Source organism: Thermobia domestica, chromosome 3 (assembly GCF_964235325.1).
Source record: "Thermobia domestica chromosome 3, izTheDome1.hap1.1, whole genome shotgun sequence".
Classification (NCBI taxonomy): Eukaryota; Metazoa; Arthropoda; class Insecta; order Zygentoma; family Lepismatidae; genus Thermobia; species Thermobia domestica.
The window spans coordinates 78,599-101,592 of NC_137456.1; the positions used below are offsets into that span (position 1 = coordinate 78,599).

The 22,994-nt window shown below is 35.1% G+C and overlaps 1 protein-coding gene across 2 annotated transcripts in view; it reads left to right on the plus strand.

The window, feature by feature from the left end:
• Nucleotides 1–22,994, plus strand: part of LOC145682363 (uncharacterized) — a 106,264-nt gene that overhangs the window by 49,410 nt on the left and 33,860 nt on the right. The window contains exon 3 of one of the 2 annotated variants that reach the window (XM_081753938.1): nucleotides 1,491–3,805. The exons of the other annotated variant lie outside the window; for it this stretch is intronic. Coding sequence (XP_081610064.1) covers nucleotides 1,491–1,762 — 272 coding nt within the window. The 3' untranslated portion in view covers nucleotides 1,763–3,805. Of the gene's footprint in view, nucleotides 1–1,490; nucleotides 3,806–22,994 lie in introns of those variants that run through there. 2 annotated transcript variants of the gene reach the window in all.

Here is a 22,994-nt window from a genome sequence, read left to right on the forward strand (position 1 = left end):
GAAATTACTTTACAAGAGGTAGGCATAGACATTTAGACTGTTTCTATCTTGCACAAACATATTCAAAAGTACCTAAACAGCTTATAAGGGATAACGTTAACTTCCTATGCATATTCAGACAAGATGATACTAATCTTAAAGATGTGTATAATGAGTTTGTTGGAGGAGATATGTCTTATGATAAATTTAAAGAGATATGTTTAAAATGTTGGCAAGAAGATTATGGTTTTATAGTAATTGATATGACAAGGAAGGTAAACAATGGTAAGTATAGGAACAAGATAAAACACTTCTTAAACGTTTGATGTTTATTGACGTTTATTTATGTTCTTTGATGTTTATTAACGTTTATTTATGTTCTTTGACGTTTATTGACGTTTGTTCGTTTTCTATATAATAAATGGATGAGAAAGATATTAATAAGAATATCAAGTTAAAGGAGTTCTTGATAAAGGGCTTCAAATCTTGGAAGAAAGAAAGAGCAGGTATATATGATAAATTTAAAACACAAGAGCAACCTGTAATTGATGCTATTCAAAACTTGGGAAGTGAGATCAAAGAAGTAGCAGAACAAAATAAAAATCTAATAACTGAACTTGTTCCAGTTGTACATAAGACGGCTTCAATAGATCCTAGTCTACTAGAAACACCTAAAAAGATAACTTATGATAGTTCCCCAAGTAGTAGTGATACGCCTATAACGGGAGAAATAAAACAAATGAGAAAACAAATTAAAGACAAAGTTGAAGGAGTAGAGCTTTTAACAACAGCACAATCATTTGGTAAGATTGCAACGAAATATTATAGTAAAAGAAATGATAGTGTGTTTGGAATAAGAACTGTAGAAGAAGATGGAAAAATAATAAATAAAATAGGAAATTCTGAAGTTAAAGTGAATGGCGATGATTTGATAATTAATGGTAAAACTTATAAGGGAACAGAAGGTCTATGGGAATTGTTAACGATGAATACTAATAAAACCATTGAAGATTATGATGATGATGATTTTGAACAGTACAAGGAAATAATAATAGAATCAGATGCTGCCTTCCAAAAATATAATCGAGATAAAAAAGTAGCATCTAATAGAGGTTCTAAGAACATTAATATTATCAAGCCTATTTGGGATAATTATATTAAACCATCTTTACCTCCAACTCCTAAAAGGACTGGTGAAGGAATTAAACAATATACAGAGATACCTAAAGAATATATATGGATGGATGATGTGAGAAAGTTAATTGATCGGTTAATAGTTATAGATGGAGAAGAAAAGGCTGGTAATAATAACTTTTATAATGAGAAAGTAGGTATAGTGAATATGATTAATAATAAGCTTTCACAATTTATTCCTAATGATCCAAAAGGTATAGGTTACTTGATTAAGATCTTAAATACATTACCACCACGATTCTGGAATGATAAGAAGCTTGGAAAAGGATTAGTAAATGATTTGATTAATAAACTCCCATTTGAATTACATATTCCAGGTTTCAGATTTTGCGGGCCTGGGACTAAGCTTCAAGAAAGGTTAGAGAGAGGTGATCAAGGCATTAACCCATTAGATGAGGCTTGTAAAGAACACGATATATACTACAGAGACAATAAAGATACAGAGTCAAGACATATTGCAGATAAGGAACTAGAAAGTAAAGCATGGAAAAGAGCATTTAGTAGTGATGCGTCAATTGGTGAACGATTAGCTGCTTTTGGGGTTGGTACTGCTATGAATGCTAAGGTTAAGTTAGGATGGGGATTATAAGTTTTTAATTGTTATTATGTATGATTCTTTTATGGGTATATCCCATAAAAGCGTTGTTTCAAGATTTTCTGTATAATAGATGGATAGTGTTGAGAGTTTGAATGAAGCTAACAAAGATATTGAGTTTGATTTCGATGTGGGGGATGGCTTTATACATCCACACAAAGCAGATTGTCATATGACTTTTGAAGTTGTTGGTGCATCAGTCAGAGGAACATTTGGTGCAAATGATACTATAAAACTTGTAGATAACTTCTTACCATTCTTCTTTTCTCAAATTGAGGTTAGAAAGCATGGTGTTTTTATAGATAAGATTGAGCTACCAGGAATAACATCAAAAGCTATCGGAACATTAAAGATTTCCAAACCAGAAGTTGAATATCTAAAATAAGCAGGATTTGAAACAGATGATAAACTTGGCCTAAGAAAGGACTTTAGTGTTTTATATCCATTAAGATTAATTCCTGGCTTTTTAGTGATTATAAAGAGGTTATGTGGAAAGGTGGATTGAGAATAACATTTACAAAAGCTAACAACAATAACGATGTCTTGTATAAATGGACTGGATCAGGAGCAGGTGCAGCAGCTCCTCATGATGGAAAAATAACAATAAAAAGTATGGAGATAAGAATGCCTATTGTTGAATACGAATCTAATTATGAAAACAAGTTAAAGTTGAATATTCTTAAAGAACCTAAAATCATGTTTTCATTCCATACTTATCAATGTGTTCAAAAGACTGTTGTAGGTTCTTTCTTGGAGTATGATGTTACTACTCAATTTAATTCTAGACAATTCGATATGCCTGATTTCGTATTTGTAATGTTCCAAACTGATAGAAGTGGCAAACAAACAGCAGATGCAAGTAATTTTGCTCATTGTAAGGTAAAGAATATCTATCTTAAGAATGGAAGGAATGAGGTATTTCCAAAAGAATCAAGAAACTTAGATATTGCTAACAAGGATTATTTTAAGATGTACGAAGATTATACTGCATTTAAGAGAATAACATGTGGCAATATCGAAATGTACTATGATCCTAGAGTTTATAGATAACAGACCAATGTATGTGATTAATTGTAGTAAGAGGAAAAATGTATCGGTAAATGAGAGAACAAACATAAAGATAGTAGTAGATTTTGCAGAAGCTGTGGCTGCTAATACTATATGTTATGCGATTTTAATTGGACAAAAGAACTTTACATATGACCCTAAGAATGAGAAAGTAATAGAAGAGTTTTAGATAGTTAAATGTGTGTTTGTATTAAAGTTTTTCCATAAACAAAATTGATAAAAAATGATTAAATATTTTTTGGTGAAGATAAAAATTGAAGAGTGTTCGTTGATTTTTTATATAATAAATACGATGTCAAGTCATATTGAGCTTTTAAATAAACTTGGAAGTCTTGAACAAAAACAAGTTATTGGATTAAGAGAATTAGAATTAAATACAGAATATAAGATTGTGAAAATGGAAAAGATTAAAACTAAGTTTGGAAAGAGCATATTAATTGAGTGTGAGGAGTTCAAGGTTTTTCTTCCACCTAGATTTACAAAACACTTAACAGATAAAATGATTGATGAGATCGTTAAAGATGGAATAAAAATCAAATACACTGGTTTAAAAGATAATTATCCAACTGTTGAGTTCTGTATGTAAAATTTTTATGTAAATGTTTTCTGTATGTAAATGAGGATTGGTTTTATGAATTTCTCATAAAACGAGCATTTTCCTTATAATAAATAAACTATGGCTAATTATTTGAATAAAAAATGAGTTTAAAGCATTGAGATTCCTTCGCATAGATGAGTTAGAAAAAGGTAAAGCGTACGAGATAACATTATGGAAATTGATTCAAACACAGCGTTATGGTCAAAGAGTTTTAGTTCATTTAGATGAGAAATATAAGACGTTATTACCACAAAGATATAATGATGAAACTGAGCAAGTATTGAAAGATTTGAAAAAGTATAAGCTGTTTGTTAAGTATGAGGGTTTGAAAGATTTAGATAATAGTTATAAAATACATCAGTTTTACTTTAGAAATGAATCCAAAAAATAAAACCTGTAATTTTAATGTATAAGTGTTTTTATGATTTCATTATCAATATCCGAACTTGTAATTTTAAGTGTTTTTATAGTATCAGACTATAAAAAACTAAAACCTTTGGATATATAGAACATAATGTCATTTGAATTTTAAAGATACATATATAAATAAGGGATTTATTTGAATTTTTTGTAATTATATCCTTAGAGTTATGCAATTTATAAGACATTCAATAGATAGGAAATTTATTTGTCTATTGATTGTCGTTTGAGTTTTGAAAATCGGTTAATAAACAACGGAGATATAACAAATTCGGAATATTATCCTTAGAGGTATACAACCCACAATACATTCAAAAAATTTCAATTGGTTTCTCTATTTATTACCGTTTGAATTTTGAAAATCGGTTAATATTTGACGATGTTATAGTCAATTCAAAATTTCGGGAATTTTTTACGGGTTTATTTTTAAGTTTTCGGGAAAACGTTATTCTTTAAAAAAGTCTTAAAATCTTATTTGACCTATGATAGAATTTTTATTTTTTCGATTTGTTGAAATTTTGTAGAGATATTGAAAAACGGAAACATATTCTTTGGGTTATGTAACCATTTATGCATTTTAAAAAATTGGTTATGTTATTAGTATTCATTTACCGTTTGAATTTTTGAAATCGGTTAATTAGGGACCGAGGTATTAAATAATAACGTTATTTGGGGGTATGACTATCAGTGTTGCCAACTCATTTTTAACAATTATCATATTTATTAGTAATGGGGTGAATTCATCGCTATATGTTTTAAAGCGATATCTTGAAAAATTAAAATCCTGGAATGTTCCGAAAAAATATATGGAGTTGGAGACACTGCATGGTAAAAAGATCTAGTGAGAACAGCATGTGAGTTGTGAATTTCTTTCTTTTATTAGAGGAAATCATGTTGAGGAAATCATGTTGAGCTATATGTAAGTCATTCTCTCTCTTTCTTGCTGGAGGTGGAAGGATATAATGACGTGTATCAACGAACATCATAGTTATTACGTAGTCCCATGCGGTGGGATTATGTCATAGTTATTGCGTAGTCCCATCTCGCGGAATTACGTCATTAATAGCTCCATCTGGTGTCTACTGGCTGTGTGGGATGGTAATATGCATGCATGCTCCAGGCAATTTTTATATATGTCGCTGAGCAGGTTGTGTGTTAGTATGTAATTGAATTGCTGTTCGTGTTGTGGTGTTCAAATGTTAGTACTGGAATCGTTCAAAATGAATTAGTCACAGATCATCTGCTCCGGAGTAGATGTAATATTTGTATGTATCCCTTCTCATTGAGTTTTTAAAGCTAATTATTAACGGATTTTCATGATTTAAGTGTCAACTGAAAGCTTATAAACTGGAGATTAAGATGAAGTTTTTAGATGTAAGTTTAGGTGTAAAATTCTTTTATGGTTATATATATCATAAAAGTAGATTGAAGATGTATGAGGTCAATGTGGGGGGAAGATGTAATTTTCGATGTGTATAATTAGATTCTATGCTGGGGGATTTCATATATAAAAAAGCCTGGTTTGAGGAAGTGGCCCCAAACTGGTTTTATGAATACTACTCAAGTATAAGCGACGTTTCAAAAATAGTTTCAAATTTTGCTGTAACTAATGTAAAAATTCTATTGGATTTTCAATAGTTTGAAGTACAATTTCCTCTGGGGGCAAGCGCCCCACCTTGTTCCCCCTGATGGGCGCCCTTGCAGTATAGAAATTCTGAGACAGTTGCTGATTATGAAACCAAGTTCATGAGATCAGCCAAGTTCAAGAACAATAATACAACATTGAAACATTCAATTTCTTGCGTTGGCGGCTCGGTTGATGTTTGAAAACTGTAGGTAATTCTGGAAGTTTATCAACAATGGAAATGTTTTAAAATTACGATAAAAGAATAAGGTGTCAACAATACGAGAGCGGAAATAATTTATGTAAATTAATAACTAGAATGTTAATTACTTACTTCTTGCGAAGCAGATTTATTTATTTTTTTGATATTTACAAATGCAATAATCCCGTGTCATATCACCATAACTAAGCATAATAAATAAATACCTGAAATTTCCAAAGCTGGTACTAAAAAAAATGATCTCAGAAAACTCGCCGTCCCAGACCATGACCCATGTTGGCCCCATGTGTAAACACGCCCCTGATTGATATTTTGGGTAACGAATCATTTATTTGTTTTCAACAACAATTTGTTTCAACTACTATATGTCCATTTCCTTCAATTATGTGTGGTTTCTTAATTACTTTTCTGGGAAACATTATATACGTAAAGTGTAGCTAACTATTTGAAAATACGATTGCAGATGCCGATTGGTAACTTATGCGTGTAAATTTTAGGTCAATGTATTGTAAATTAACTGCACCATGGTGGCAACCCTTAATATGTCATTCGCTACACCCCCTTTTTCATCCCCAAATTCTGAAAATGGCTTGACCCACCTTCCCCTTCCCCCCCTTTCGTTCCGCTCTGTACAGAGTTGAGTTTCCTTGTCGCGACCTTCTTACCGCTGTATGTTCCATAAGACAGAGCATAGCGCCTCATGCGACAGGTCTCAACATTACTGTGCCCATTTTCAATGGACATAGCCATAAGATCGCCTGCCACCTCTGATGATAGGGCTATTGTCAAAGCATAGAATTGTAAGTCCGCAGCCAAAAAACAACCGTCGCTGTTTCGTCTATCCTACGAGAGCGCATAACCACAGCCTCCTTCACTCGCAAACACGGCTGTGGCGGAACAAATCCAAACATTACAAAAGAAAAAAAGGAAAAGAAAGAAAGAAAAAAGTTTCTGTTAATGTATTAGTACTGATTTAATAATTGCAGTTCTATTTAGATCATGAATGGCAGGGCACGTGACCGGGTGCCCCTTAAACAGATCCGCCGCTGCTATAATCACAATGTGATTACAAAGCATATGTACAATGAGCTAAACATTAAGTGACCACATGAAGCGGTAATAAAAAGGTTGAGTACACTACCAAAAGGAGTAAGGGTACCGTGTGATAAAAACTTAGAACGTCAACAGAGTGTGTATTCATGGACACCATCACAGAGACCGCGCCTAAAGGTCTGTGTTCGATTCCTGTCGAAAGAATCGGGTTGTAACATCAAGTGTGGAGGGCCACTGGTTCGAGTCGGTACGACGTTTTCGACACCACGTGATATGTGAGCCTGGGGAGAGGGGGTCGGTATCACGTTGTGTGTGCTTAGGACCACTAGGGTGAGACTAGGTTTCGGCACCACATTGTGTGCCTATGCTACTGAGGCTTACCTGGGCTCAGAGGCACAGCGCACACTAAACGCTCTTTTCCAGATGAGATTTCCATACCTACAAATCTAGAACGTATCCTCATGTTTATTTTAAGAGGCAGATTATTAGAGTAAATGAAAGGTACACAAATTTCGTGGAGGAAATTGTGATCCAAAGGAAACATTAATTAATAGCAAAGGTAATATGTGAGGCTCAATGCGAGTACCTTTGTTTACTAAAATGAATCTAATTTGGAATTTAGTTTCTAGACAAATTTTGATTAGTGTCGGACTGAAAACATCACCTAGCCTAAATCAGATATTCAGACGGGAGAGCAGAGTTATAGGCATTTGTAAAGAAACCGCAATAGATTCAGATTTATGTCAATGAATGCTTACTACTTACGGACTTAAAGTTTTCCATTCCAGTCCGCCGTAATTGGCACCAACACTCACACAAAAACTTTACTGCTACATAGTTTGTAGAAATTGTTCGGTGGCACTTGTTTAGTCTTGTTTATTTATTTATTTTATTTATTTATTTCTTATTTAAAATGGCGGAGTTAAGGCATAATCTTTTCTTCCACTCAACCATTTAGATGAATGGCCATAAAGTCCATAAGTCCATAAAGATGAATGGAAAGTCCTCTAATTCATTGGGCATCAAAATTGCTGGAATTTCAATCCTGTGCGGTGACCAATAAGGAGTCGGGATCCCAGCATCGTAGTCGGCTAGCAATCGTCTTTTCCCTTCTCTTCTGTGAGGGCGATGTTTTTCGGCGGCTTCCCTCTTTTTGGGAGGACGTCGAGGGTATTTTCTAAATACTCTGAAGGATCCAAAGAATTGTAAAACAGTCTTTTTACGTATTGAATATCTTCTTCCTCATATTAAATTTGTCTTTCGATGATTAAGTTAAACAAATAGGATGAGCTCGCACACGGAGATCTTGCGCGACACACTTTTGGAGGAAGAAAGATTAATGTTACAAATCGTTGGTCATATTTGTAGCTTCGTATGGCGTTCTTCGAGCGATGAAGCGTTAATATCTCAGCAAATCGATTTCCTGGCGATGAGAAAGGTATCCTCAATGCATTTCTATCTTAGGTTTGCAGTTTCGTTGATTTTATTTTTCAATCTTCTGCTCTGTCTGCATGTCTGTTTCCCGGCTAATGTTGAAGGCCGATTAAATGAAGTAAGAAACGTAATCGTTTCTATGCAATGAAAATTAATTTGGAATAGTCGCGTTTATCTCCGATTATTTCCTTTTTATTCGTTCTTATTTATTTTTGCATTCTTTCTGTAAATTAGAAATTAGATGAGTTTTACGATACTATAAATTATTAAGCTTTATAAAAGTAGAGGGAAAAAGGAAACCAATCTAGCATATTTTACAATTAACTTCTTTTTTATTTTTAATCGAAGTCTGTGCAAACCATTAAAACATTTCGAAATTACAAATGAAATTGTTATTTATATACAAAAGTAAATTAAACAAACGATGGGGCAATTTATGGTTTAATCAAATATGATGGTGGTTGCTATGATTTACAAGAAAGCAATTTTCTGTTGGCACTGGCATCGAAACTATTTGTGTGCAAAGAAGAATTTCGCATAAGTATTTACCTGATTTCTTATTATAGTTCACTAATAATTAAACTATTATATATGCGTGTAGAAGAGGTTTACGTCGACCTTTGGAAATATTACGGAAACAATCACTACACATATCTATCTAGTTCAATTGCACATACGCGTATGCTGATGAACTAAATAACTGAACGTGTTTCAAACACTGAAGTAGCAACACTGAATGCTAAAATTATGGTATAGAGACCATGACGACATCTCATGAGAAGTAGGTAAACTAGAACTGGGACTGGGAACAAAACGACTCTGCATAAGGCCCTGTAAGTCTAGTTGAGTCACGTTGTATGTGGATGGTAGCGACATCCAACAGCGTAGCAGATTAGCGTTGCCTTGACGCAAACCATTTCTGAATGTGCCCACTTCATTGCAAATTCAAATAATTTAGATGGTACTGGCACTCTGCGTCTAGGAGACCCTCTCCCAGTGAGCTTGTTTGTAATTTCAGTCCGGTTTCTTTCTCTGCTTTTGTGTGTGTAAATGTGAGTGTGTGTGTATGTGTAAGATAGAGAGAGGCAGAGAGAGAATTTGAATTATAAATACCTTTAATTGTTAAATATGTTGTATTATAGTTATCCATTTACGTTCACTTTGTACGCGAAACAAATATATTATGCTCAAATAATCTTTGAATAATTGGGAATTCTTAAATAAAAACAGTTCACGTGATGTTTTTGTTACTAAACTAACCTAACTGAACCGAACCTAACCTAACCAAAGCTAAACTAACCGAACCCCTCACCTAACCTAAACCCTAACCTAACCTAACCTACCCTACCCTAACCTACCCTGACCTAACCCTAACCTATCCTAACCTAATCTAAGCTATATAAATGCTTAAAATTTTCTTTGCTCTTGAGAAGTAAAGCAATACAATTAGTAATAATGTGTGTGTTTGTTGGAAGTAGCATAATTTGCATCCATTGTTATTTGGGTGTATTTCTGTGTATTTTTTAGAAACATCTTTTTGCTTTACGTTCCATGCTTATTCCGGCTATGCTGAACGAGCCGCTGATGATGATAAATGAATGCAGTTGCGGAATAAAGAAAGTGGGAGGTCATCAGAAAACGAACACTGTGTTTGTCCATCACAAAGTCCACTTACTGCGAGTTTGGATGAAAACAGGGACCTCACACACCACTGAGCCATCGTGACACCGTGTTGCCAGAGTGTACGATACGTATCAAAACACGATAATTTTGTGCTCCAGTTGATAGAAAATAATAATTATCAAACATACGATAATTTTAGAATTGGATAGAATATATTTTTATCCATTGGTATTTTCTTTGTGCAAAAGGAAGAACAGTTGTTTGTGCGGAGATAGACAGGGGGGGGACCCACCTTTAAAACGAAAGAGCAAACAGAATGACACTTTTCTTTTTGAATCCCTAACCGCTTCAGCGGACAAATTTCACGTCAGAAAGATGACCATAAAATCACAATGAAACTCGCTTGTCTTTTTGGTGGGCAAGGGGAACAAGTGTAGCATTGTTCTTCCTTCTCTGTACCTGTACACAAGGAACAGAGAGCAGGCTTTCTGGTAAATCCACCGCCCGCTGGAGTCACCCGTCTCTCGCTCTCTATAGAGGATGGAGCGGGTGGTGGGCAAATCCAACAGAATAGCGGTACACCAAATATTGCGAATTGACGATCCTAACTGCTTTTTCAGTTTTCCCTCCCATTATACAGCTTTACGAGTCATATGTAGAGAGCAGAGAGGGAAAAAAGAATGCTAATACCAAATGTTCATGTAGTCATGGTGGGAATACCTAATTCGAAAAACAGAGTTCTTTTTATTTTCCGCCTTATTTCTCCAACTTGAAAAGATGAATGTGAAGGAAAGGGAACTATTTTAGGTAGTAAACCAATAACAAAGAACGTTTGTTCAATACGTGCTTTAGTAAGGAAAATAAATAACCTGTTGAAAGAAAAGGATTGGTCAGACGACGCCATATAAAATATCAGAAAAAAAACTTTTCCAATCAGCCCCAACATATGCTTAAAATTATTGTAGACTGTGTAGTGCATTGTTGTATCGTTATATTAGAAGAACGTAGTTCTCTAGCTCTTCTCGTGGCGTTTATTACATATTTTACAGTGCTAAATCGAACGTCGTAGTGTCATTGTAACATCGGGCTTACAATAAAATATTGAATGTGTTTTGTGAATGTGCGTTTTCTCTCTCGCGCGAGTGTGTTTGCATAAACTCTTTGCTTTCAAGGATGGAGAGGAAACGAGGAGCTTGTGAAAGCAGATGTAGTACACCTAAAAGAAAAAGCGGTTACGGTGGGAATCTTCTACTAAAATAGAACATCGCACTTAACATTACAAAAAACAGTGGGAAAGTGTGGCGGAATTCAAAGGTTGGCTTACTGCTGTCAAAGACGATACAACGAAAGCTAGGTGTACAGTTTGTAATTATGAATGTTTAGCAGAACTGACCGTGATTAAAAACCACGCTAAAGAGAAGAAACATCTCGAACGTAAGCGTACGGTTTCGTTTCAAAGAAGTGTCACTACTTGTTTTCGTGAATCAAATGAAGAAGCCAATCTGGACAAAAAGATAAAATCCGCAGAAATCAGACTCAGTGCTTTTATTGCCGAGCTTAATTTACCCTTTCGTGTGTCAGACCATGTAGCGTCAGTTAATAAAGTATGTTACCCGGATCCTAAAATTGCCCAAGGCGTAACATTAGGAAGAACAAAGGCGACTTCTATTATTAAAATGTATTAACTAAAGGAGGTAGTGAAAAACTAAATGGTGTTCTTACGCGGAACAAATTTTGTATACTAATAGTTGAATCTACAGATGTAAGTGCTGTAAAGATTCTCTGTATTTGTGTCCGATAATGGAGTTTTGACTAAGTTTTGGAAACTATTGCAAGTGTTTCCCACGAGTAAAACTGCGGTTGGAGCCACAGCCCAACATCTGTTCGAACTAATAACTACAGCTTTCAATGAGGACAATATTCCTGTCGAAAATAGAGTTGGTTTCGGTAGTGATGTTTGTAACACTATGATGGGTGGAGATAATTCTGTATCTCAGAAATTGAAACAACTTCTAACTGGTATAGTTATCCAGAAATGTATATGTCATTCTTTACATCTCTGTGCTAGTGAAGCTTGGTAAATGCTACCTATTTGATGCGAACACCTTGTGCGAAATATTTACGCTTACTTTTCGCACAGTAGTAAAAGGCAAGCAGAGTTTCGTGATTTCCAAGATTTTTGCAGGGTCGAACCACACAAACTGCTGCGACCATCACAGACTCGTTGGCTGTCACTTGTTAACGTTGTCACGCGCATTGTTGAACAGTGGCCAGCTCTTCAGTTGCACTTTTCTGCATCCTTATTAAGTGACAAACTTGAAACAGGGAAAGTTATATTTGATACCATGAATGATCTTGATGAAGAGCTGTACTTTCTATTTCTGCAGTGGGTACTTCCGAAATTCTCCAAATTAAATGAGTTGTTTCAAAGTGATAAGTCGCTTGTGACAGTTGTTCACCAGAAGATATATGGCGCTTATAAAGAGTTCCTTTACATTTACATGAAGAGGGACTATATCGAAAGAACGGACATAGAAAAAATTGACACCGAAAACGAAGACGTATTTTCTACCCTGCCAACATATATTTGGGGGTGAAAGTACATCAAAAAATCAATTGCCACACATCAAACAACATGCTGAACAACCAACAGCTAGATACTTTTAGGCGTCGATGTCCCGACTTCGTATTATTGTATTACAAACCATAATCATTGCATGGTCAAGTGGGAGACAAAGCATGATTAGCCTTAACTTCGCCGTGTAAAATAAGACTAAATAAATAAATAAGACTTTGTAATTGTTGCTTGTAAAGAACTTAAAAAACGATTTGATTTTGGGCAGAACTCGCTCTTTGTGAAAATGTTCATTTTACATCCGTCAAGTCTTTCTCGCAAGGGAAAATGAGAGCAGCTTCACTAGCCCCCCTTGCTTCTTTGGTGCCAGGAATTTTACCTCCAACTGATATAAAAACTCTGCAGCTCCTAGATGACCAGTGGCGTAGGATGGCTTTTACTACTTTTCCGTCCGATATGATTACCTTAGAGCCCGAAGAGTTCTATGTGAATTTAGGTGAATTCGAAAGTCTTGATGGAACACGTGAATTTAAAGAACTATCGCGCTTGCCTTGAAGTTCTGGCATTGCCCCATGCAAATGCAGCTTGTGAAAGAGTTTTCTTTAAAGTAAATTTAGTGAAAACCAAAACAAGAAACAAACTTATATCAGAGACAATAACATCAGTTAGTAGCTTCGCATGGGGATTGTTCTGCATTCTCTCCTTCGGAAGCAATGCTCTCTTATATGAATTCTGCGAACTTGTACAAAAATGGATCTCCAGTTAGTGGGTCACAAAATTCGAACCAGTTGCAAGAAAGTGAACTGGAGGAAGTGGCTTTCGAAGAAATTAACTGAATAATCTTGGTGCTGTATATAGTGTACATATTTTTATTAAAAAAAAAAAAACAGTTATTATTTTTAGTTTAACACATCAGATATATTGAAACAAGTATTGTTCATCAACTTCTGGACAATGTCATTGACATCTTACAAGGTACGTATAGATAATTTATTTTTCCTTTGTCGATGTTAATAAAATTATATAACATTCATGTCTTTACATTTATGCTGTACTTTGATGGAAACAGAGTATGCAGTGAGAAAACACACACACATATATACATACATATGTGTGTCCTCACGGCATTGTCAAGGCTCTATATTTGTATTTTACATTAAAAGTTGCAACCGGGTGTTTCTCGCTGCCGTATTCGGTTGCCCGATCATCACCCTTGTTCTTCGCGCGCACAGTCATTCGAAGATCTAAAAACATACTCTGTACACAAACAGTTTATGGTTGTGAACTCGGAAAGCCTGGTACTTCTGCTTGTCAAGGTCAAAAGGTGGGAGAAAAAAGGATGTGTAGAATGTAAAGAGGGTGCAACAGTGGCTGATACTTGTAAAAAACATATTCATGTGTAGTTCGTGCACGTTCCGCCTGTAGCGCTACTGTGGCACAACGTATATTGTAACTGTATAACTCTTGTTCACCGCTTGTAGGTCTATTGGCGTAAGTGACGACCGAAACTATGTTGTCAGCTCTGACTGCGATAAGGCCCTGCTGTGCTGCTTTTGCTTTTCTTTTTTGTCCGTTGTCATTTGTAAGACGCCAAGCATATTGATTTTGCTTGTTGCACGCGACGAACGGGTTCCTGCGGAGCGAAGTATTTAAGAAGTTAACTACATATTCTTGTTTTGGGATAGAAATATGACAAGCACTTTGAATTATAATACGGTTTTAAATTGGTTAACTGTTGAAAAAAAACACGAAAATAAAGTTGTAAATGTATATTAGTCGAGGATGTAGCTACTGACAGTGTTGCAGGCACGTAGCCAGGATTTAGTGAAGGAGGGGGGGGGGTCCGTGACATGAAATACTGTGGTCATCACAAAAGGGGCTCGATCACTAAACTATTTTACTGGAACATATATTGGTTCGTTTAGCCAGGATTTCGTGACGCTGGGGGTGGGGGTGGGGGGTGACATGAAATTCTGAAAGCCCAGTACCGCGATCAATCTAAACTACTTTAGTATCAACATATATTGGTTTGTTAGGACAATAAAATGAGGATATGTTGGCAAGTATTTTAATAACAAACTATGAAGAATAATAAAAAAAGTATTGAAAAAGATTTTGCAATATTTACGTTCTTCTGCTGTTTATTCAAATATAACAATTTTCCTTTCGTTATGATCTCAATTATTATAAACAGTACATACTGAATACTGTCTTGTAAACTATCTTCTAATATAAATAAAATAAAGAGTTTGTTTGTGTGTTTGTCTGTCTGTGTGCGGCCAGGGGACCAGACGAGTGGACCGAGAGTTACCAAATTTTGGTCAGGGGTACCTTCGCCCAGGCCCCAGATCAAGACGAAGCGTTTTTTTTTTCAAATTTCGAAACAGTGGGGTCTCAGAGGCGTTTACCGGAACCGGCTTGGGAACCAAACAAATTGACCGAGAGTTACCAAATTTTAGTCACGAATACCTTGGTCCAGGCTCCAGACCAGAGTTAAACGTTTTTGTCGAAATTCGAACCAGGGGGTCTCAGGGGGGCGTTTACCGGGACATGTAAAAGTAGTAGAAAATGACCGATATTTATTTATTTATTTATTTAACAATCACCAGATGCAGTTCAGAGGCCATTTTACATTGAATATCCAACAACATTAACAATGGAAAGGATTTGTGAAGGTATCGCCCAGGTAGGATTGAGGGAAACCCTGGAAAACTTCAGTCAGGATGGTAGGCAGCGGCATTCGAAGCCACGACTTCTCGAATGCGAAACCAACGCTCTACCACTTGAGCTATTAGTGTCGAATTCATATTTTCGCGGTCGCTGAAATCAATGGTGAAACTCCAGTCGCATTAACTTCCAAATTCACGCTATTCGGCTCCGGGCCGGGTTCACCAGAGGGGGGGGGAGATACCAAGACATATAAAAGTAATCCAAAATGACCGATATTAGTGTCAAATCCATAGTTTTCGCGGTCGCTGAAATTAATGGTGACACTTTCATTAGCGATGACTTGCAAGTATGCGGGCCGGGAGTCAGCGGGGGGTGGATACCGAGATGTAAAAAATAGCCCAAAATGATCGATATTAGTATCAAATCTATAGTTTTCGCGGTCGCTAACATCAATGGTGATACTCCCACAGGCGTTGACTTCCAAATACAGTCCCTGTGCGAAGCATGTGTATATTCAACTAGTTTTAAAATATATGCATTCCTTTCTCTGTTGAATCAAATGCTAACAGAACTTTCTTTCAACATTTTATTATTATTATTATTCCATCAACTACTGTCGGTTCCAAATAACAGGTTAAAGGAACAACAGAAAATTGTCCTTGAGATAACATGTTTGATATTGCAAGGATGCGATGACGAAAAGTTATGATTAAAAATGTCCACGCTGTTACACAATGGCACTTACGCTTTCGAAAGCTTGAAATCTCCCTGACTAGTAGCAGGAATTCTGAGAATTCCATAACTTTTCTTGATTTTTCAAATTCCCTGACTCTTCCAGAATACCTCGCTTACCTCGCCACCATATTGCAAGTAATACAAATCTCTTTATAAGAAAGAGTAAGCTAAAGCTTCCTGTAGTTTTCTTTTTAATTTTTAACGCTGATCCTTCTTTTTGTCATTTCATTTTGTTTTATCCTTCCTTAATTTTTTCATTTCTGGTCTCGAAGGGGGGTCCGGACCCCCCAGATCCCCCCTTGGCTACGTGCCTGAGTGTTGATTACAGATTTTCTCGTGGAAGAATTTCATTACACTATAGGTGAAAAGCAGTACTGCATACATGTAATTCATATTGAACACGATAAGAGACATTGTTCATTTCAGATTTTCCAGTACGGGGGGATTGAATAAACGATGGGTGAATATAGTACTATGAACATTTCTGGTAACTCAGATTGAGCACGCCCGGGAAATGCCCTAGAGGGAATTTCGAAGCTCTAGACCCAAGAGCCACCTTTATAATCATCACTGACTGCCATTTCAATAATGTGTTTTATGGTCTTATGTCCGTGTTCCCATCCTTTCCCTGATGGGAACACTGGATACTTGATACTTTTTCTATTGCAAATTTTTGTGCTAGTTTTCTGTCGAAACCTTGAGTTTTGTACTCTCATTGGTTTCGAGTTAGTTAATTATTTAAGTTTAGGATTCTGCATCGAGGTTATATGAGACGTAGACTCAAAGATTATGATGAAACTCAAACACAGTAATCGTCCAAATTTTGTAAGAGACTCCCACTGGGAATCGAACGTGTGACTACGTGCACGAAAGGCGCGCGTGCTAGCTACTAGAACACCGGAAATGGCGTCACCATTTTTGAGTCTCTTAAAATTAAAAATTAATTTACATCTTAAAAGTTGTGTGTACTTGCAATATAAGAAACAAACATAAATTAAAGTTATAAGAAAATCTTAACAAAATCTTTAAAAACGCTTAAGAATATGTTGAAAAGGCCAGAAATCTCTCACTCTCTCTCCCTCCCATGTCGTGGTGCTATTTAAAAGGTATACTTTAAAAATAATAATAATAATAAACTCTACAGTCGCCCCTACAACTTTCGATGGCAAATAGTCTAGTTTTTATTAATGCAGAAGTTTACATTAATTAAATTCAAAAGTTGCATTCTAACTTCTTTTTAAATTTTATCAAAAGTACCACTATTCGTCTTAACACTAATGAGAACTATGGATTCGCCTTTAATATCCATCATTTTCGATTGCTTTTAAAATGTCACTCTTCCCGATTCTTCATAGATGAACTTGAACGGCATGGAAACAGTCATTATCCATATCAGCGACTGACCCGAAAACTATGGATTCAACACTAATATCGATCATTTCAATTATTTTTAAAATGTCAGCTCTCCCATCCCCACTCCTTGGGATGCTAGGGGTTCCTTACCCTCCCGAGTATTTCTTTCCAGATTGTAAGACATATATATATCAAGTTTAGTTGGAATTAAACCAAGTGTTACATAATTATGTAGGAAAAAAAGTTTTAAAATTAATGGAGGTGACTCTTGAACTGGAAGTGACAGATATCGACGACTTCCGGTTTAAGATTGATCACTGTAGAACAAAAGACGTTAGTAGAAAGCTAGAAACTGTTTCTGAAAATCGATTAAGCGTCCTAAGAATGCATATTATCTCTGTTCTTAACCTACAACTAAAACAGGAAGTGGTAGCGATTAACTATTTCCTGTTTTTAACGTTGATTACTATGGAAGAAAAACTGTAATAGATAACAAAACGCTGTTTTCCATAATCGATTAACCGTCCGTTCTTATCTCCATTCTTAACCCTATACTAAAACCGGAGGTGGTAGACATCAACCCTTTCCGGTTTTAACGTTGATCACTGCAGAGCAGAAACCGTAACCCGGTTTTCTACAATCGACTAAGAATAAACTTCATCTTCATCCTTTACCCTCTACTAAAACTGGAACTGGTAGATATCAACCTCTATACGGAAGTAGGTAGCAAGACGCAGTTTCCTGCAATCAGTTAAGCATCCCAAGAATATAATTGTGTCACCAATCCAATCCCTCTACTAACACCGGAAGTGGTATAAATCTACTATCACTTCCTATTTCATTATTAATTAAGAAAATACTGTGTGAGCCTCCTTAATGTCTCACAATCAAAAACGCTGAAATATGTATCTAATTATTGGGATTAGAGAGTAAGATTTATAATAATATTGTACAGTTAGTGCTTTGGTCTATCTCGTCGGTTACTCCGCACGAAACTCTTGAACGAAACTGAATTTAACTTATGTTTTTTGCAATTGATAGCTAGAGTAATTATCTCGAAAGAGTTCATTAGTAGAGGATCATAAACCAGAAGGTTGTGGATCAGAAACCAGGAGTGGTAGAAATCAACCATTTTTGCTTTTAACGTTGATCCTGTAAACCAAAAAGGGTAATAGATAGCAAGAAACGGTTTCCGGCAGTCGATTTAGCATCCCAATAGTACCTTTCAACTCCATCCTTAATACTGTATTGATATAGAAAGTGGCAGAAATAAACAAGTTCCCGCTCTAACATTGAATGAGAAAAACGGTAATATATAGCGAGAAGCAGTTTTGGAAATCGACTAAAAGATTCCAAGTACACCTTTCATTTCTATTCGTAACACTTTGATAAAACTAGAACCGGTAGAAATCAAGAATTTTCGGTTTACTTTTCATTACTGTGGAGCAAAAGCTGTAATAGATAGCGAGAAGCTGTTTTCGACAATCGACGGAGCATCTCAAGAATACATTTTGTCTATCCATAACACTCTAATAAAATCAGAAGTGACAGGGTGTCTACTAAAATTCCAAAATAAAATTTCATGACCTTTCTTTAACAAACCATTAAATTTAGTAACATTCTCAAAAGCGAATTTGGGTGCGACTTGGCCCAATTTTCACGCACGTGATAGAAGCGTGCTTTACTTGTGATTTGGTAGCGTCTAAAACCATAGACGTTTTTGGTGGTGAATTTTGACATTTTATAGAACAACATTTAAAAGTATGTACTTATATTTGTACAGATAAAATGAATCGTGACCCAAAAGCAAAATTTCTTGACTTTCAAACGTAATTATTACAAATCAACCACTTCCGGTGTTAACGTTCATCGTTGTTCAGTTTTGTTGAAGAAATCTTGACCACTCACCCTGCTATGAAAGATGATATTCCTGCAACCGCAAAAGGAAATTATAATGCTGTGGCTCTAAATAAACTTCTTAATCGACCAAACAAAATTCACATTTATTTGATTTAATTCTAACTGTAGGTAGGACCACAGGCCTTTTCAAAGAGAGGTGAGTGGCAAAGTTTTCTTGAACAAGACTGTATATGACAAACTGCAATAGATAGGCACGGTTTGTATTCGATTAAGCGTCCCTAGAATATATTCCATCTCCACTCTAATCACTAGTAAATAACACTAAGTGGTAGATATCTAATACAACTTCTGGTTTCAATTTTAATTGAAAAATATTGGGTGGTTCTGTTTACTGTCTTTAAGAGATTTTGTTTTAAATGAGAAGTTCTAAAGCCAAATTTCATGTTTGTAACTTTCAGAGATTCTGAGATACCGATATGCTATTATACGAGTAATAATTCCTATTCTTACCTTTTCCTTCCCCTTTATTACTAAGATATAAAAGAAATGCTGAAACGTGTTAAATTATTTTAAATTGGAAATCCAAATACCAAATTTCTAGTTTCAAGTTTCTCAGTCCTATACGTTTCGGAGATAAGGGTATCTTACTAAAATAACTCTCACCCCAATTCCTCCTCTTTTCGTGAATTTTCAAAAATTTTTCTTAGTGGTACCCCACGTCACATATCCTATGTAGGTGTAGTGATGGTTAAATTCCCCGGAAGATATTTTTCGGGAATATTCCCGGGAAGATTCCCAAAATGGGGATTTATCCGGGAATTTATGTACAATCAGAAAGAAAATTGCATTCTATTACTATATTATGATTTCAAAGTTGAATTAATTTTTATATCACAGCATATTATTACTGTTGTCCACAGAGGATTCTTTAAAATCTGTATATTTTGAACGGTACTATGTTACTTTATTAACACTTTATTATATTTAGAGAGTACGCATAAATGTATATTTATTTAGAATATGTTCTATCAATTAAATATGTGTGAAAAAATTCTATAGTAACAGTTTAAATTTATATGTAAGTGGATTTGCTCAACTTGACTCTATTACTGATATTAAAACACATTAAATTTATAAATGTTATAAACCAATTAGATTGGGTAAATGCTAGAAGATACATGTCTTACCAATTTATCAACATTTGCGCATACATATTTATGTTCACAAAATTTGCAAGATACTTACTTATCTTTATATTTTAGCACGTAACATTGCCATACACGACCTTTCATTCTACATATTTTTCGAAATTCCATATGTTACTTCGCATGTAAAAGAAGTGCGAGTACCTCTTCAGAAATTCGAGTCAGAGAGAGGAGACAGACCGACGTCTATTACTAATGATGGTTCAGGGTTTATTAATAGTACTTCATCTCTATTTCTACATAATTCTAAATTACTTTACAAAATGGTTCCTTTTCATTATTTGTAAATTAGTACTTTGCAAATTTTGGCTGTTCTTTAGCATTGGAGACCAGCTTTTACACCTACTTTTTTCCCGATATTCTATTCCGATGTGGTTGTTTTATGGTTTCTCAAGTTAATTACGTTACCAACATTAAATTCAGACAGCCTTGCAGAACGAGCGTTAGCGAATGAAGGCGGGTTAGAGCCCCGCATGGCACGTTGTTTTCTATCTTCGTTACCAACAATTCATTTTCTTTTCTCACATAAATCACTTCCACTTACCTTTCCGTTTTGTATAAATTCCCTACTGCCTTAAAAAAATATGTTCGATACTTTCTTGACAACTTGAACATCACTATCAACTCATTTCTTCCGTAAATCATCCTACTTTTCGCTAGTTTTGGCCTCCAATACTAAACAATTACCCTCCTTTTTAGTGCAAATGTAAATGGAACTTAAAAAATCAAATAATTAGCTATATAAAGTACCGTCAAATAATTTTAAATTTTTTAACCTCCAAATTCTAAAATAAAGTAATTAGTCATATTTTTCTTATAATTTGGAAGATAAAGTAAAGAAATGGAAATAAATTCCTTCCCGGGAATTTATAGACCAGGGAAAAAACCCGGGAATATTCCCATTTTTAAATTCCTTCCCACCGGGAATATTCCCACTGCCCATTACTATGTAGGTGTAAATTAAAAGCTTTTTAGTAGTCCCTAGAGCAGTGGCTCCTAATCTAGGGATGCGAGTCTCTGACAGAACTAAATTTAAAATTGCAATTATTACGAATGTTGTAACAAACATTAAATTAAATATCATATAAACACGAAATAACTATTGTGTAAGAAATGTGGGACAAAACTGTTTCACTAATGTTTGTTTCATTAAGGACAAAACTGGTAAAATATAATATTCCACTGCACTACAATGCTATTCAGGAGTCTTACTGGCAATAAATATAAATTTGTGAAAATATGGCTATTATTATTTACTATTATTATATGCAAGCCCGTTCTTCGTACGAGTAGAATAGGTTTATGGGAAATATTCGAAAGTTATATTTGATCACCCTATCCCCGTTACGTAACTTATTTGAACAAAAGTGAAATAAAACCCCTAGCTCGACCATGTTCAAAAATGTGTTTCATACGATGCAGTATTTATTCTCTGCAAGAAATCTAAATTCTCTTCTGCTCTTACGATTCTTTTTTTCAAAGTGAGTTGATAAAATAGAAATGTCCCACGTGCTAAATATGTTTAAAAATTCATTTCAGACGTTTCAAACACTTTGTCACCCTGTAACCTGTTTTGGAAGCAGAATTTTCGAAAACGCTGGGGCATGTCCAGTCCACATGGTGACCTCGTTAAGTAAAAAGTTTACATACCTAGTTTCATCTCTTTGGCTTGGAATATATTTAATTTTCGCCGTATGTATTAACTCCTCCACCCTCTTAGGATACGAATTTTAATGAAACTGAAATGGTTAAAGAATGGCTTCAGCCAAGTGCTATGTTCTAAAATTCTCAATCATTTTTCATGAGATGAGACGGAAGTGGAGTTTCCTACAACGCTGGGTTGCGTATCTACTTGGTTTTATATTAAATTTCATCTTCATACATGAGAGATTTGTAAGATACTGTACTTTTAGCAAATATTTTAGACCTTGACCCCTCCCCTTAGGATACGCATTTCAGTGAAACTGATATGATGAAACCATGCTTTAGAGCAGTTCTAAATATGTTCAGTAATTCTCCTCGAACATTCTATGATGATGAGACAGCGAACGCCGATTTGAATGTCGAGAAATAAGTAACTTAATTCCTCCCTCCTTCTGCTTAAAAGGAGAATTTCGAAAACTCTGAAATACGTATTCCATTATTTTTACTTCAGAGTTGGTTTACGAAATTTCATATTACGAATTTAAGCGAATTTCACATTTCATGACATTTTCTGAATAAATAGTGGTAAATTTTAATATTATAGAAATCGTCTCTTTTCTCCATCTTTAAGAGGGGAATTTCCGGAAACATACGTTCAATTATTTATAGTTAAGAAATCAAAGCCAAATTTCACACCTCAAACGTAAGCAAATGCAGAAATTTTAATAGGTAGACACTATCCTCCATTCTCATCTTAGGACAGAATTTTCGGAAAACCTAAACATGTATTGGTTCGTTTCTAATTGAGTTTAATTTTGAAATTTCACGTCTCCAATATAAAAAATTCTTACATTTATCAAGAGGGTATTATGATGGCAGTAGAAAATAAGAATGGGAAGGTAGTCAGCGAGAGAAATGAGGTCATAGGAAGGTAAAAAGAATACGTTGACCAATTTATGAGAGTAGGGATAGATCGTGTAGCCTAAATGTTGAAGTAGAAAATGAAGTAGGCGAGGATGATAAAGGATTTAGTATTCTTAGGGATGAGTTTGAAAAGGCTATATCCGAGATTAGAAATGGAAAGGCAACCGGAATAGATAACATACCAATCGAATTCATTAAAAATATAGGAGAGAAGGGAAAG